General features: G+C 39.4%; 2 protein-coding genes across 3 annotated transcripts; both read right to left on the bottom strand.

The window, feature by feature from the left end:
• Positions 1-1448: 1448 nt before the first annotated feature.
• LOC310792658 (isocitrate dehydrogenase [NAD] subunit alpha, mitochondrial) lies at positions 1449-5781 on the bottom strand. Its single transcript, XM_083654378.1, has 11 exons — positions 5750-5781; positions 5572-5634; positions 5356-5439; positions 4988-5102; positions 4535-4722; positions 3540-3673; positions 3331-3433; positions 3144-3208; positions 2895-2979; positions 2539-2691; positions 1449-2447 (listed from the first exon to the last, which is right to left on the bottom strand). Exons 3-11 carry the CDS (start codon positions 5437-5439, stop codon positions 2364-2366), a joined length of 1011 nt encoding a protein of 336 aa, XP_083510504.1. The 5' UTR covers positions 5572-5634; positions 5750-5781; the 3' UTR covers positions 1449-2363.
• Positions 5782-9516: 3735 nt separating this feature from the next.
• Positions 9517-17186, bottom strand: LOC310793100 (isocitrate dehydrogenase [NAD] subunit alpha, mitochondrial). 2 transcript variants are annotated; one of them, XM_083654848.1, is made up of 11 exons: positions 17106-17186; positions 13640-13702; positions 13424-13507; positions 13056-13170; positions 12603-12790; positions 11608-11741; positions 11399-11501; positions 11212-11276; positions 10963-11047; positions 10607-10759; positions 9517-10515 (listed from the first exon to the last, which is right to left on the bottom strand). In XM_083654848.1, exons 1-11 carry the CDS (start codon positions 17133-17135, stop codon positions 10432-10434), a joined length of 1104 nt encoding a protein of 367 aa, XP_083510974.1. In that variant the 5' UTR covers positions 17136-17186; the 3' UTR covers positions 9517-10431. The 2 variants fall into 2 exon arrangements, with proteins under 2 accessions (XP_083510974.1, XP_083510975.1); XM_083654849.1 differs by lacking the exon at positions 17106-17186 and adding an exon at positions 13818-13847.
• Between the last annotated feature and the right edge of the window lie 244 nt (positions 17187-17430).

Raw genomic sequence — 17430 nt, 5'->3', positions numbered from 1 at the left:
AACCGCGTCACTGGGTGGCAACCGCAATGGAACCCTATGGAGCCCAAGTGGCGCGAGGCTTGAATGTCTGACTCTAGCCAGTTAACTCAGTTTACATTTTTAAAACTGCGACAGTTCACACAACTTAAGTTAAGTTAAGTTAAGTTAAGTTAAGTTATCCTTTATTTATCCCCATGGGGAAATTCATCCTCTGCATTTGACCCATCCTCTACTAGGAACCTTCCTAGGACTAGGAGCAGTGGGCAGCCGCAGTGCAGCGCCCGGGGACCAAGTCCAGTTATTTTGCCAGTGCCTTGCTCAGGGGCACTGACAGGAGTATTAACCCTAACATACATGTCTTTGATGGTGGGAGGAAACCGGAGCACCCGGAGTAAACCCACGCGAACACGGGGAGAACATGCAAACTCCACACAGAAAGGACCTGGGACGGACCGGGGTTCGAACCCGGGACCTTCTTGCTGTGAGGCAACAGTACTAACCACTGAGCCACCGTGCCGCCTAACTTTAACACGACATGCATATATTATACATCAAACTCTTGAGCTACTTCTGCTCTCACTCAGAATGTGAAAATATAAGCAATGTCATGTATAGTTTTTGAGATATTAACGTTTGTTTGGCACAACTGCTGGGCACTTCTCGCTCATACGGAGCATTTAGTGCCCGGGGACCCACGACGCATTTCCAATCAAACCGCCGCGCGTCTAGGTCTAAAAACCACCCCTTACCTGAGCCAGAAACTTGAAGTGAAGACGCTATCCGATGTCTAACATCCTCTTCTTCTAAATAAATATAGTTGCCGCTTCCAAATTATTTCATACAATCCACTTTTCTGTCTTTGAAAAACCCAAAATCGTTCATCTGGAGCAACCCGGAAATACGACTCACTGTTTACTCACTAATGCCCCCCCACACTTCCGGAATGGTATTGCAACTTGCGTGGCCCAAACGCAGAAATGTAGTTGCAAAGATTGTGTTTTGCTAACTACAGTAGGCCTATAACATGTTTTTTGTGTGTGTGATAGTGGTGGTAAAAGACAGCTCACTGCCATAACAGCTCTGGCTAACAGTACAATACTAACTTTAGCTAGCTGGTACTGTACAAGTAGACAACTAACTTGCCATGAATCTTTATTATTTTTTCCCCTCCCCCCAAAAGAAAATCTGAGGGGGCAACTGCCCCTTCAGTTTCAATGGGCACGACGCTTCTAATCATTCAAAGATGCTTAGATCCAATATTGCAATTGCATCGTAACATGTAACTTCCTATCTTATGTAATTTACTTATTATGTAACCCACTCACTTCAGACACACACACACACACACACACACACACACACACACACACACACACACACACACACACACACACACACACACACACACACACACACACACACACACACACACACACACACACACACACACACACACAGAGTTTTGGACAGTCTGTACCAGAAAAATATAATTAAAAGACAAGTCACTTCGATAACATAAAATAACAGGTCCAACATTGATGTAAAGGTAATATTCATTTTCTTTCACACAGTCATGATATTGCAGCAGACAAGCAGTGATACACAAAGAGATGACATACTGTAGTGCAAAATATGTGTAACTTTAATGTTACGGACACCTGATTAGGTTTAAATAATGGCAAAGAAACAAAAAGTCATATGTGCGAGACTAGAGGCCAAAATTAGCTTCTCTGTACAGTAGATAGTAACATACATTACATTGCACTTTAACAACAGAATACACATCACATCACATATACAGCAATCTGAGCACCAAGAGTCAATCAGTCTGATGACTAATATGACTGTGGGACAGACAGACGATATTTTGGGGTTTCCGCTATGTAGAGCGGACGCCCCGCCCCTTCCGTCATTGTTTACAGTCTGACGACGTCTCATATGTAGCTATTTATTATTATATTATTATTATTATTATTATCCGAAATGTCGTCTGGAACTACAATCGATCAGCTCCAACTTCATTCTCACGTCAATTGGATTGTAAACAATAACCGCGGTGCACAGAAGCGGAAGTCTTGGCGCAGACATCCACTATACAGCGAAAAACCCCAAAATATGCGCCGTGTGTCCCAGAGTCATATTACTCGTCAGACTGATAGACTCTGGGTGCCCAGGTTGCATATACAGTAACCATTGGTCAAGAGTTTTAAGACACAAGAAAAAGAAAACATTCAGGAACTCGAACTATTGAGTCTGTTTTTAGAGGTAATACATGTACATCAATCATTTGGTTAAAATTGTGCAGATACAGTGTGAAATGACAGTGAAAGCCAAACCCCAACAGTAATAAACACATTAGTATTATATCCATATATACTGTATATTTAGTCCATATCTTGTACTCTTTGACATATTGCTGCTGTGAATTCTGAGCACTTGGAGTTCCCTCCCAAGTCTTTTGTCAGAGCCTTGAAGAGAGATAACATGAGCACATATGAATAAGGAGGCCAACATATAGTCAAACCAGCATCTCTGAACTCTCTTGAGGAAGTAGATTACCTGTTTGTCGCGGATGGCGGCAAAGCAGGCGACCTCGATCTTGTTGGCGTAGCCGTGCAGACCCATGTGGCGTAGCATCATGACGGCACTCAGCAGCAGGGCGGTGGGGTTGGCCAAGTCTTTCCCTGCTATATCTGGTGCTGTTCCATGGACCTGACAGTCAGAGACATAATTATACTCCATCATCATGACACCATCTATGAAGATCAGAATTCTAAAAAAAAAAGCCTATTAGAATTAAAGGGCTGAACCTTTGTATGCGAATATGGTTTTAGTGTATATTTCCATTGTGCTATTTGTATATTGATTATGTGAGTCAATATGAATCCTATAAAGAAATCAAGCAGCATACATACCGATTCAAAAATGGCAATACCATTGGTGCCAATGTTGCCACTAGGAGTCACTCCAAGACCTCCAATCAGTCCAGCACAAAGATCACTGCAAAGGTAAACACAGATCTCAGTCAGAGTTGAAAAGCTGTATTCTGTGACTGTGACAATATAAGCACAATTTAATGATACAAAAAGATAGAGGATATGGCATATTTATTTGAACTTGCTCATGTAAGAGCTGACTGAAGTTTAGCAGCTGAATGAATTTACCTCAAGATGTCTCCATACAAATTAGGCATCACTAGTACATCGAACTGTGAAGGATCCTGCACCATCTGTAAAAAAAAAAAAGAATACCAAAAATGGCTGAACTATACTAACACCTTACTTATTATATATCTTGAAATATATACCGTCCGGTATGAACACACCCAAGACAAAACATTTTGGGACTTACATTAAGGCACACAGTATCCAAGTACATTTCAGTGAATTTCACGTCTTTGTACTTTTCTGCTGCCTCTCTGCATTTCCTTAGGAAAAGCCCATCAGACATGCGCCTAAGAAATTTTCAACAGAGAAAAATCATAACATTTCATCACAGAGCTTTAAAAGGATACATAGAGCTTTAAAATGATACATTGTGAAGTAGTGAATACAACTTACATGATATTGGCCTTATGAACAGCAGTTACACTGGCCCTCTGATTATTTCTGGCGTATTCAAAAGCATACTCTGCAATGCGTTGGCTGGCTGTCTCTGTGATGAGCTTAATACTCTGTACAACCCCATCAACAATCTGAAATACACAATGTCACAACATTAATGCAAAAATATACATTAAAAAAAATCCAGGTAAAATATAGAATATAGGAAAAGTGGTTAAATGATTTAAATAGTAAAAAGCAAAAGGTTCTGTTCGTAATGAGAATCTGTGAGTCAAATGGAGCAGAAATGTACCAGCAGAGGTAGTGAGCTATAGAGGAATTTCCAGGAAAAGGCAACAGACACATGGACTAGATTAGAGTCCAGTGGACTAGAGTGCCTACAGTAAATCCCGCCATCGCGAGCTTACCCATGGGACAAGAGGAAGTGAATTGTCCATTAATTTCTCCATAGACGTTTAGTAAAATCCTTATAAAAAGAGTTGTACTTGGACAAACTGCTATATTCAGAATCACGAGAGACCATAGTAGAACATTTAACTCGGACCAAAACAAAAACAAAAAGATGATTTTGTCTTTTCTTTAGGGGTTTTGGTCCAAGTGAAATGTTCTATGGTCTCTCGTGGTTCTGAAAATAGCTGAATCGCCTGGTTTGTCCATGGTAAAACTTTTTTTGTAATAAGGATTTTATGAAACGGGAATGGAAAAATGAATCAAATCCCCAGTGTGAAACACTGGATAATCCAAAAATACCACTGATGCTAGGAGAAAATTCATATCTGCAGCATAAGTATGGCCAATGGGCAATATAATTCTAGAGCTACTTCTGAGCTAGAAGACATGATAGACTAACTTGAGGCTGACAATTCAGGGAGTTACAGACAAGTCTAACAATCTGACATCCGATATTAAGATGACAATTTAGATCTAAATGGTGTGAAGAAGTGATGAGAACGTCCAGTGAACAAAATCACAGGTAATATGATGTTTCTTACCAAATGTTCAATCCCGCTGTACTCTCCCTCAGTGTTCTCCCGTATGGTGACCAGGTTCACGTCGGTGTAGGGGGTCTTGTAGCCCTCGATGGACACACAGGGACGCACGTTGGCATAGAGATCGAAGGTTTTTCTCAGCAACAGGTTCATAGAGGGATGGCCAGCAGCAATCGGTGTCTTCAAAGGACCTGCAGACGACACGTTCAAATATTAAAAACACTGCATTACTTCACTTGTTTGTTCTTAGGAGAATCATACGGCATGGAAAAACATGGAACCCAAGGTACTTCCTTGTGGAACAACTAAACAACTAAACTAACAAAAACACCTGTTGGAGAGATATGATCTAAACCTGTAGTACCATGTCTGTAATTGTAATGCAAATACATTCTTTGTAAACGGTGTTAGATCAATTTGGACAAAAGGTTTGGCAAATGTTATTAAGCAGAGTACCTTTGAGGCCAATTTTGTTCCTGTCCATCGATTCTTTGCAGTCAGGTGGAATCATCCACTTGCCGCCTGGCCCTTGGATGGCTGTAACGTTTCTCTCTTCCCACTGAATAGGCGCCTAGACCAAAAAGCATTATGCACAACATAAGGATTGGATAATCTATCATAGTTTGTATTACACACAGTCTTAGCTATTTATATTGGCATTTGAACAAAGATGATCAATCCCTTCAGAACATCTGCAACAGTTTAATTGGGAGTTTGGTCAATTAACACCAGCTACTAATCAAATGCTGGTAAATTTGGACTATGGCTGCTTCACTGTCAGGAAATCAACCATCATCATGCCATGCTTCCCTGTCAGTACTGACTTTAGCTGCTTCAAATATCTTCATAACAGCAGTGGAGATCTCTGGACCAATTCCATCACCAGGGATTAAAGTGACAGTCTGCATCTGTAAGGCAAAACAAAGAAATAAACAGCACTGAATGGAACTGAATGGGGGGGGGGTTGCACATTTTTAACATAAAGTGTCTTTACTAAATCTAGCGTAAATCTCCCTCAGCCCTACAGTGAACATACGTACCCCACGGACAAATGTTCTGGTTTGCGGAGTCTCGGTCTTCAAAGCTCCAACGACCCGAGACACCTGAAAAAAAGATTGGGGAGACAGGGATGAATGGCTGGTTGGTGCCGTGCCTTAGAACAGGGCGATTTAAGCTTAATAGTCTATGGTTAGCCATGTGACTTTCTGTCCAACATACATATTTCTCTGTTATGTCTGCCTATCTGTCATCTGTCCAAGCACAGCAAGGTCAAAGCAGTTATGATTATGCAACCATGGGAAATGATGAAGCAACTGGAGAACATGTGCCAGTAAACTGCTTGTGCTCAATAAGTGGGAGTTGTTCATATAAAGTCAGACTCTTGTACTCCTATTTTTACACTCTGCAGTATTATATAAACAAGGCTATCAAATTACTTTTTCTGTATATCATGCTGCAAGGGTTGTGAATGGTCACAGGGATAAATTGTCAAGTTGTCTATTGCACAGTCAATTTGAAACTGCCAATTGGGGCATTTTGTTGTTTGGCAGCTAATTATAATTGAAATAAATTGATTTCAGTGATACAATCATTGGTTTACCATTTAGAAAATTCACAAGGGTGTCTGGATGTCAACATGAACATATAATAAGATGCTAATAAATGAGTTTTTGTAACATCCGAAGAATCCAAATCAGCTTTATTGGCCAAGTATGTACACACACAAGGAATTGGACTCTGGTTTGGTTTGCTCTCATAGTACTCGCATACAAAAGAAAGAAACAAAGGTGTGCACAAGTTAAAAACAGGCAGGGCAAAATGGTATATTTAGACATTAGAAAAACAATTACAGTAACTACAATAAGTGTGGTGTATAGTGTCTGTTTTAAATATGTATATATATGAAATAATGTACATACGAATGTACATACAAATAAGCCACACAGGATTGTAAACAAAGGCTTATACAGATATAGTATATCAGCAGATTGCATGCTTATATGCCGTTCATGAAAAAGTAAATGTTGTCAATGTAGACAAAAGCTTAAATACAGATGTTTCCAGATATTTCACAGCTACATGTATACAGTATGTCGTTCCAATGTGAACAAGGCTTTGATTCCGGTATTGGTTATTTATTTCCCAGAAATCATACATCAAATCGTGTATATGTGGACAGTTATTTCACAGTAAGCGTAAGCTAAGGTTTCAAGTGGCTGGTTTGGTTTAAGTGTTCATCAAGAGCGATGGCCTGTGGGTAGAAACTGTTTTTATGTCTGGTGGTTTTTGCGTAGCGCCTGCCAGAGGGGAGCAGTTTAAACAGATCATGGCCAGGGTGAGATGGGTCAGTGATTCTCTTTCCTGACATTTATGTCAACATGACAATTATGTCAATATGACATTTATGTCAACATGACATTTATGTCACCATGAAAATGTAATAACATGCTATTAATAAATGAGTTTTTGTAAAAAAAATTGGGAAATCCACAGAAAATTTTCCGACAGTATCACATGATGTGATGATGTCCAAATGGTACATTTTCTTTTGCATTGAACATCCATATCAATATGTTACTGTCATGTCTTATCTAAAGAAAATCACAACTAACCCATCATTTCAGAAGAAAAGACATGCATAGACTGTTTGGAATATATACCCAAAATGCCGATACATTAGTATGATTAGTATCATTATATTGCCTTTTTTTATATATATATCTGGCAAAAGGTTAAACAGGGTTCCAATGTGAGGCTTCTGTGCTTTGAGCACAGCTTAATGTCAGCTAGAATTAGCTAGACCTATTTTCTGTGAAGCCCTCTGAGACATGCTTGTGAATTAGGGCTATACAAATAAACTTGACTTGACTTAATGGACCAGTGAACATACTACATAGTGTCTAGAATAGGGATGTTCATCAATTATCGAAAATCGATAATCGATCGTTAAGGATTGGAATCGATCCTGTGGCATTTGGATCGATTTTTTAATTATAAAAAAAAAAAAAAAAAAAATTTTTTTTTTTTTTTTTTGGACTAGGTTTGGGTGGAATTCGTTCCTCCTCGCCCCACTCCATTGCACAGCCGACTAACGTGAGGTGGAGCTTCATATAGTCTCTAGTTTTCTGGCTGGGCATGGGCCTTTGTGCCAACAAAACTGTTTTAAACATGAGAAATTCACACCGGCATGCGCCGGGGACAGCAGTGTTGAAGAGGAGACACATTGAAATAAAGAGTTCATTGAGGAGAACACGTTGTCTTTCGTATTTTCTGCCATAGGCATTCATTTTGTTTAAAAAAAAAAAAAAAAAAAAAAAAAAAAAATGAAAATATTGAAAATTTTCTAAGTATTAATAAAATCGATAATCGATAATTGATCGTTAATTCTCACCGATTATCGATTTTGGAAAATTTTCAAAATGAACATCCCTAGTCTAGAATGAGCCAAGGATGGTGCACTCTCATGTTTGCTTACATCATCATGATTGATAGATAGGCTACTAAGGTCGAGGCACGAGGGATTAGCCGAGCAGCATTTTGGTAAACAAACCGCGTCACTGGGTGGCAACCGCAATGGAACCCTATGGAGCCCAAGTGGCGCGAGGCTTGAATGTCTGACTCTAGCCAGTTAACTCAGTTTACATTTTTAAAACTGCGACAGTTCACACAACTTAAGTTAAGTTAAGTTAAGTTAAGTTAAGTTATCCTTTATTTATCCCCATGGGGAAATTCATCCTCTGCATTTGACCCATCCTCTACTAGGAACCTTCCTAGGACTAGGAGCAGTGGGCAGCCGCAGTGCAGCGCCCGGGGACCAAGTCCAGTTATTTTGCCAGTGCCTTGCTCAGGGGCACTGACAGGAGTATTAACCCTAACATACATGTCTTTGATGGTGGGAGGAAACCGGAGCACCCGGAGTAAACCCACGCGAACACGGGGAGAACATGCAAACTCCACACAGAAAGGACCTGGGACGGACCGGGGTTCGAACCCGGGACCTTCTTGCTGTGAGGCAACAGTACTAACCACTGAGCCACCGTGCCGCCTAACTTTAACACGACATGCATATATTATACATCAAACTCTTGAGCTACTTCTGCTCTCACTCAGAATGTGAAAATATAAGCAATGTCATGTATAGTTTTTGAGATATTAACGTTTGTTTGGCACAACTGCTGGGCACTTCTCGCTCATACGGAGCATTTAGTGCCCGGGGACCCACGACGCATTTCCAATCAAACCGCCGCGCGTCTAGGTCTAAAAACCACCCCTTACCTGAGCCAGAAACTTGAAGTGAAGACGCTATCCGATGTCTAACATCCTCTTCTTCTAAATAAATATAGTTGCCGCTTCCAAATTATTTCATACAATCCACTTTTCTGTCTTTGAAAAACCCAAAATCGTTCATCTGGAGCAACCCGGAAATACGACTCACTGTTTACTCACTAATGCCCCCCCACACTTCCGGAATGGTATTGCAACTTGCGTGGCCCAAACGCAGAAATGTAGTTGCAAAGATTGTGTTTTGCTAACTACAGTAGGCCTATAACATGTTTTTTGTGTGTGTGATAGTGGTGGTAAAAGACAGCTCACTGCCATAACAGCTCTGGCTAACAGTACAATACTAACTTTAGCTAGCTGGTACTGTACAAGTAGACAACTAACTTGCCATGAATCTTTATTATTTTTTCCCCTCCCCCCAAAAGAAAATCTGAGGGGGCAACTGCCCCTTCAGTTTCAATGGGCACGACGCTTCTAATCATTCAAAGATGCTTAGATCCAATATTGCAATTGCATCGTAACATGTAACTTCCTATCTTATGTAATTTACTTATTATGTAACCCACTCACTTCAGACACACACACACACACACACACACACACACACACACACACACACACACACACACACACACACACACACACACACACACACACACACACACACACACACACACACACACACACACACAGAGTTTTGGACAGTCTGTACCAGAAAAATATAATTAAAAGACAAGTCACTTCGATAACATAAAATAACAGGTCCAACATTGATGTAAAGGTAATATTCATTTTCTTTCACACAGTCATGATATTGCAGCAGACAAGCAGTGATACACAAAGAGATGACATACTGTAGTGCAAAATATGTGTAACTTTAATGTTACGGACACCTGATTAGGTTTAAATAATGGCAAAGAAACAAAAAGTCATATGTGCGAGACTAGAGGCCAAAATTAGCTTCTCTGTACAGTAGATAGTAACATACATTACATTGCACTTTAACAACAGAATACACATCACATCACATATACAGCAATCTGAGCACCAAGAGTCAATCAGTCTGATGACTAATATGACTGTGGGACAGACAGACGATATTTTGGGGTTTCCGCTATGTAGAGCGGACGCCCCGCCCCTTCCGTCATTGTTTACAGTCTGACGACGTCTCATATGTAGCTATTTATTATTATATTATTATTATTATTATTATCCGAAATGTCGTCTGGAACTACAATCGATCAGCTCCAACTTCATTCTCACGTCAATTGGATTGTAAACAATAACCGCGGTGCACAGAAGCGGAAGTCTTGGCGCAGACATCCACTATACAGCGAAAAACCCCAAAATATGCGCCGTGTGTCCCAGAGTCATATTACTCGTCAGACTGATAGACTCTGGGTGCCCAGGTTGCATATACAGTAACCATTGGTCAAGAGTTTTAAGACACAAGAAAAAGAAAACATTCAGGAACTCGAACTATTGAGTCTGTTTTTAGAGGTAATACATGTACATCAATCATTTGGTTAAAATTGTGCAGATACAGTGTGAAATGACAGTGAAAGCCAAACCCCAACAGTAATAAACACATTAGTATTATATCCATATATACTGTATATTTAGTCCATATCTTGTACTCTTTGACATATTGCTGCTGTGAATTCTGAGCACTTGGAGTTCCCTCCCAAGTCTTTTGTCAGAGCCTTGAAGAGAGATAACATGAGCACATATGAATAAGGAGGCCAACATATAGTCAAACCAGCATCTCTGAACTCTCTTGAGGAAGTAGATTACCTGTTTGTCGCGGATGGCGGCAAAGCAGGCGACCTCGATCTTGTTGGCGTAGCCGTGCAGACCCATGTGGCGTAGCATCATGACGGCACTCAGCAGCAGGGCGGTGGGGTTGGCCAAGTCTTTCCCTGCTATATCTGGTGCTGTTCCATGGACCTGACAGTCAGAGACATAATTATACTCCATCATCATGACACCATCTATGAAGATCAGAATTCTAAAAAAAAAAGCCTATTAGAATTAAAGGGCTGAACCTTTGTATGCGAATATGGTTTTAGTGTATATTTCCATTGTGCTATTTGTATATTGATTATGTGAGTCAATATGAATCCTATAAAGAAATCAAGCAGCATACATACCGATTCAAAAATGGCAATACCATTGGTGCCAATGTTGCCACTAGGAGTCACTCCAAGACCTCCAATCAGTCCAGCACAAAGATCACTGCAAAGGTAAACACAGATCTCAGTCAGAGTTGAAAAGCTGTATTCTGTGACTGTGACAATATAAGCACAATTTAATGATACAAAAAGATAGAGGATATGGCATATTTATTTGAACTTGCTCATGTAAGAGCTGACTGAAGTTTAGCAGCTGAATGAATTTACCTCAAGATGTCTCCATACAAATTAGGCATCACTAGTACATCGAACTGTGAAGGATCCTGCACCATCTGTAAAAAAAAAAAAGAATACCAAAAATGGCTGAACTATACTAACACCTTACTTATTATATATCTTGAAATATATACCGTCCGGTATGAACACACCCAAGACAAAACATTTTGGGACTTACATTAAGGCACACAGTATCCAAGTACATTTCAGTGAATTTCACGTCTTTGTACTTTTCTGCTGCCTCTCTGCATTTCCTTAGGAAAAGCCCATCAGACATGCGCCTAAGAAATTTTCAACAGAGAAAAATCATAACATTTCATCACAGAGCTTTAAAAGGATACATAGAGCTTTAAAATGATACATTGTGAAGTAGTGAATACAACTTACATGATATTGGCCTTATGAACAGCAGTTACACTGGCCCTCTGATTATTTCTGGCGTATTCAAAAGCATACTCTGCAATGCGTTGGCTGGCTGTCTCTGTGATGAGCTTAATACTCTGTACAACCCCATCAACAATCTGAAATACACAATGTCACAACATTAATGCAAAAATATACATTAAAAAAAATCCAGGTAAAATATAGAATATAGGAAAAGTGGTTAAATGATTTAAATAGTAAAAAGCAAAAGGTTCTGTTCGTAATGAGAATCTGTGAGTCAAATGGAGCAGAAATGTACCAGCAGAGGTAGTGAGCTATAGAGGAATTTCCAGGAAAAGGCAACAGACACATGGACTAGATTAGAGTCCAGTGGACTAGAGTGCCTACAGTAAATCCCGCCATCGCGAGCTTACCCATGGGACAAGAGGAAGTGAATTGTCCATTAATTTCTCCATAGACGTTTAGTAAAATCCTTATAAAAAGAGTTGTACTTGGACAAACTGCTATATTCAGAATCACGAGAGACCATAGTAGAACATTTAACTCGGACCAAAACAAAAACAAAAAGATGATTTTGTCTTTTCTTTAGGGGTTTTGGTCCAAGTGAAATGTTCTATGGTCTCTCGTGGTTCTGAAAATAGCTGAATCGCCTGGTTTGTCCATGGTAAAACTTTTTTTGTAATAAGGATTTTATGAAACGGGAATGGAAAAATGAATCAAATCCCCAGTGTGAAACACTGGATAATCCAAAAATACCACTGATGCTAGGAGAAAATTCATATCTGCAGCATAAGTATGGCCAATGGGCAATATAATTCTAGAGCTACTTCTGAGCTAGAAGACATGATAGACTAACTTGAGGCTGACAATTCAGGGAGTTACAGACAAGTCTAACAATCTGACATCCGATATTAAGATGACAATTTAGATCTAAATGGTGTGAAGAAGTGATGAGAACGTCCAGTGAACAAAATCACAGGTAATATGATGTTTCTTACCAAATGTTCAATCCCGCTGTACTCTCCCTCAGTGTTCTCCCGTATGGTGACCAGGTTCACGTCGGTGTAGGGGGTCTTGTAGCCCTCGATGGACACACAGGGACGCACGTTGGCATAGAGATCGAAGGTTTTTCTCAGCAACAGGTTCATAGAGGGATGGCCAGCAGCAATCGGTGTCTTCAAAGGACCTGCAGACGACACGTTCAAATATTAAAAACACTGCATTACTTCACTTGTTTGTTCTTAGGAGAATCATACGGCATGGAAAAACATGGAACCCAAGGTACTTCCTTGTGGAACAACTAAACAACTAAACTAACAAAAACACCTGTTGGAGAGATATGATCTAAACCTGTAGTACCATGTCTGTAATTGTAATGCAAATACATTCTTTGTAAACGGTGTTAGATCAATTTGGACAAAAGGTTTGGCAAATGTTATTAAGCAGAGTACCTTTGAGGCCAATTTTGTTCCTGTCCATCGATTCTTTGCAGTCAGGTGGAATCATCCACTTGCCGCCTGGCCCTTGGATGGCTGTAACGTTTCTCTCTTCCCACTGAATAGGCGCCTAGACCAAAAAGCATTATGCACAACATAAGGATTGGATAATCTATCATAGTTTGTATTACACACAGTCTTAGCTATTTATATTGGCATTTGAACAAAGATGATCAATCCCTTCAGAACATCTGCAACAGTTTAATTGGGAGTTTGGTCAATTAACACCAGCTACTAATCAAATGCTGGTAAATTTGGACTATGGCTGCTTCACTGTCAGGAAATCAACCATCATCATGCCATGCTTCCCTGTCAGTACTGACTTTAGCTGCTTCAAATATCTTCATAACAGCAGTGGAGATCTCTGGACCAATTCCATCACCAGGGATTAAAGTGACAGTCTGCATCTGTAAGGCAAAACAAAGAAATAAACAGCACTGAATGGAACTGAATGGGGGGGGGGTTGCACATTTTTAACATAAAGTGTCTTTACTAAATCTAGCGTAAATCTCCCTCAGCCCTACAGTGAACATACGTACCCCACGGACAAATGTTCTGGTTTGCGGAGTCTCGGTCTTCAAAGCTCCAACGACCCGAGACACCTGAAAAAAAGATTGGGGAGACAGGGATGAATGGCTGGTTGGTGCCGTGCCTTAGAACAGGGCGATTTAAGCTTAATAGTCTATGGTTAGCCATGTGACTTTCTGTCCAACATACATATTTCTCTGTTATGTCTGCCTATCTGTCATCTGTCCAAGCACAGCAAGGTCAAAGCAGTTATGATTATGCAACCATGGGAAATGATGAAGCAACTGGAGAACATGTGCCAGTAAACTGCTTGTGCTCAATAAGTGGGAGTTGTTCATATAAAGTCAGACTCTTGTACTCCTATTTTTACACTCTGCAGTATTATATAAACAAGGCTATCAAATTACTTTTTCTGTATATCATGCTGCAAGGGTTGTGAATGGTCACAGGGATAAATTGTCAAGTTGTCTATTGCACAGTCAATTTGAAACTGCCAATTGGGGCATTTTGTTGTTTGGCAGCTAATTATAATTGAAATAAATTGATTTCAGTGATACAATCATTGGTTTACCATTTAGAAAATTCACAAGGGTGTCTGGATGTCAACATGAACATATAATAAGATGCTAATAAATGAGTTTTTGTAACATCCGAAGAATCCAAATCAGCTTTATTGGCCAAGTATGTACACACACAAGGAATTGGACTCTGGTTTGGTTTGCTCTCATAGTACTCGCATACAAAAGAAAGAAACAAAGGTGTGCACAAGTTAAAAACAGGCAGGGCAAAATGGTATATTTAGACATTAGAAAAACAATTACAGTAACTACAATAAGTGTGGTGTATAGTGTCTGTTTTAAATATGTATATATATGAAATAATGTACATACGAATGTACATACAAATAAGCCACACAGGATTGTAAACAAAGGCTTATACAGATATAGTATATCAGCAGATTGCATGCTTATATGCCGTTCATGAAAAAGTAAATGTTGTCAATGTAGACAAAAGCTTAAATACAGATGTTTCCAGATATTTCACAGCTACATGTATACAGTATGTCGTTCCAATGTGAACAAGGCTTTGATTCCGGTATTGGTTATTTATTTCCCAGAAATCATACATCAAATCGTGTATATGTGGACAGTTATTTCACAGTAAGCGTAAGCTAAGGTTTCAAGTGGCTGGTTTGGTTTAAGTGTTCATCAAGAGCGATGGCCTGTGGGTAGAAACTGTTTTTATGTCTGGTGGTTTTTGCGTAGCGCCTGCCAGAGGGGAGCAGTTTAAACAGATCATGGCCAGGGTGAGATGGGTCAGTGATTCTCTTTCCTGACATTTATGTCAACATGACAATTATGTCAATATGACATTTATGTCAACATGACATTTATGTCACCATGAAAATGTAATAACATGCTATTAATAAATGAGTTTTTGTAAAAAAAATTGGGAAATCCACAGAAAATTTTCCGACAGTATCACATGATGTGATGATGTCCAAATGGTACATTTTCTTTTGCATTGAACATCCATATCAATATGTTACTGTCATGTCTTATCTAAAGAAAATCACAACTAACCCATCATTTCAGAAGAAAAGACATGCATAGACTGTTTGGAATATATACCCAAAATGCCGATACATTAGTATGATTAGTATCATTATATTGCCTTTTTTTATATATATATCTGGCAAAAGGTTAAACAGGGTTCCAATGTGAGGCTTCTGTGCTTTGAGCACAGCTTAATGTCAGCTAGAATTAGCTAGACCTATTTTCTGTGAAGCCCTCTGAGACATGCTTGTGAATTAGGGCTATACAAATAAACTTGACTTGACTTAATGGACCAGTGAACATACTACATAGTGTCTAGAATAGGGATGTTCATCAATTATCGAAAATCGATAATCGATCGTTAAGGATTGGAATCGATCCTGTGGCATTTGGATCGATTTTTTAATTATAAAAAAAAAAAAAAAAAAAATTTTTTTTTTTTTTTTTTGGACTAGGTTTGGGTGGAATTCGTTCCTCCTCGCCCCACTCCATTGCACAGCCGACTAACGTGAGGTGGAGCTTCATATAGTCTCTAGTTTTCTGGCTGGGCATGGGCCTTTGTGCCAACAAAACTGTTTTAAACATGAGAAATTCACACCGGCATGCGCCGGGGACAGCAGTGTTGAAGAGGAGACACATTGAAATAAAGAGTTCATTGAGGAGAACACGTTGTCTTTCGTATTTTCTGCCATAGGCATTCATTTTGTTTAAAAAAAAAAAAAAAAAAAAAAAAAAAAAATGAAAATATTGAAAATTTTCTAAGTATTAATAAAATCGATAATCGATAATTGATCGTTAATTCTCACCGATTATCGATTTTGGAAATTTTTCAAAATGAACATCCCTAGTCTAGAATGAGCCAAGGATGGTGCACTCTCATGTTTGCTTACATCATCATGATTGATAGATAGGCTACTGTAGAATTGATGATAGATCAATGTCTGGATCAACACGAGTTGCTAGGACTGATCTAGACTCCAAGACACAGCAGGGATTGTCAGTCCCTGTTAAATACTCTGCTAACTGTGTCAGGAAGGCAATTTGTCCAATCTTCAGCACCATGCATGCTTGTGAGCAAGGTAGCCTTAACTGATGAAGAGGAGGCCCACCTATCCCGTAAAGGTAAGGTGACATCCAGTTACTTAGGTTATATGACCCAAGAGTCCCACAACAAGGTCAAAGGGGGTAGCAAAAGTAAAATCAAGTTGTCCAATATGTCAGAAGCAAACCTTGACTTTTGTTGCACAACATAGAGGCTGTAATGAAGTTAACGTTAATAATAGCAGAAGGTTAGTTACCATCAAGAAACAATCAAGCACAGCTGAATTGCAAACCTCACAGACATGCAAGGGCAGCAGCTCAGAAGCTAGTAAAGCAAAAATGCCCATTCCAGATTTGCCCTTAAACTACTGAGGGAGTGTTCTTCTTACAGCTAACTTCTTCCTAACTAGCTAGGATAGCGATCAAACTACTGAGGGAGTGTTCTTCTTACGGTTAACTTCCTAACTAGCTAGGATAGCGATCCAAAAACGGGATATGCTTACTTCCTGTGCCTTATTGTTGTCATTGATCGATAACCCCCACTTTCTCAGTAGATTAAGAATCTGTAGATGTTAAGTAAAATGCACATTTCATAAACATCTGATGACTTTGAGCTAACAGCAAGTTATTAAATGTAAGCTAACGTTATACCCCATGTCATTGTCAAACTTAAAACGTGGGATAAGTTATGAGTTGTTAAATGTTAGCTAGTTAGCGCACTAGAGCTTGCATGCTGCACCATCTGTGTGGAGGACACTGAACGGCCTTTGGCAATAAACTGGCATGCCTCTCATCTTAACGTTAGCTGATTACTTTAAACGTATTGGCATGCGTTTGGTGCAACACTTTAAAGCGATTATATATTTTGTCCATCACTTACCGCTGACCTCCACACATTTCCTGCCATCATAGTTAGCCAAGGTCAGCACAGCAGCACTAGCTAGCTGACAAGTACACACCTGCAGTACTGACAAGCCAGCTAGAATACAAAAGCAACTTCCGGTTCCATCTTTCAAAACAAACCCTTCTTGTTTTGTTACAATATACAATGCTTTATACTAGAGTTACTCAATTATCGTAATACAATGTATGCTCTTAAACATATATTTTACATCGGTATTTTACCCTAGTTAATTTAATTTACTATTTAAATATTGATGTTCTAGACTGTACACCGCAAACGTGGACATCTTAGGCTTATTTTG

This window comes from Poromitra crassiceps (assembly GCF_964638095.1).
Source record: "Poromitra crassiceps genome assembly, chromosome: 18".
NCBI lineage: Eukaryota > Metazoa > Chordata > Actinopteri > Beryciformes > Melamphaidae > Poromitra > Poromitra crassiceps.
Note: the sequence above shows the minus strand (reverse complement) of the source record. Positions and strands in the feature narration are given on the sequence as shown.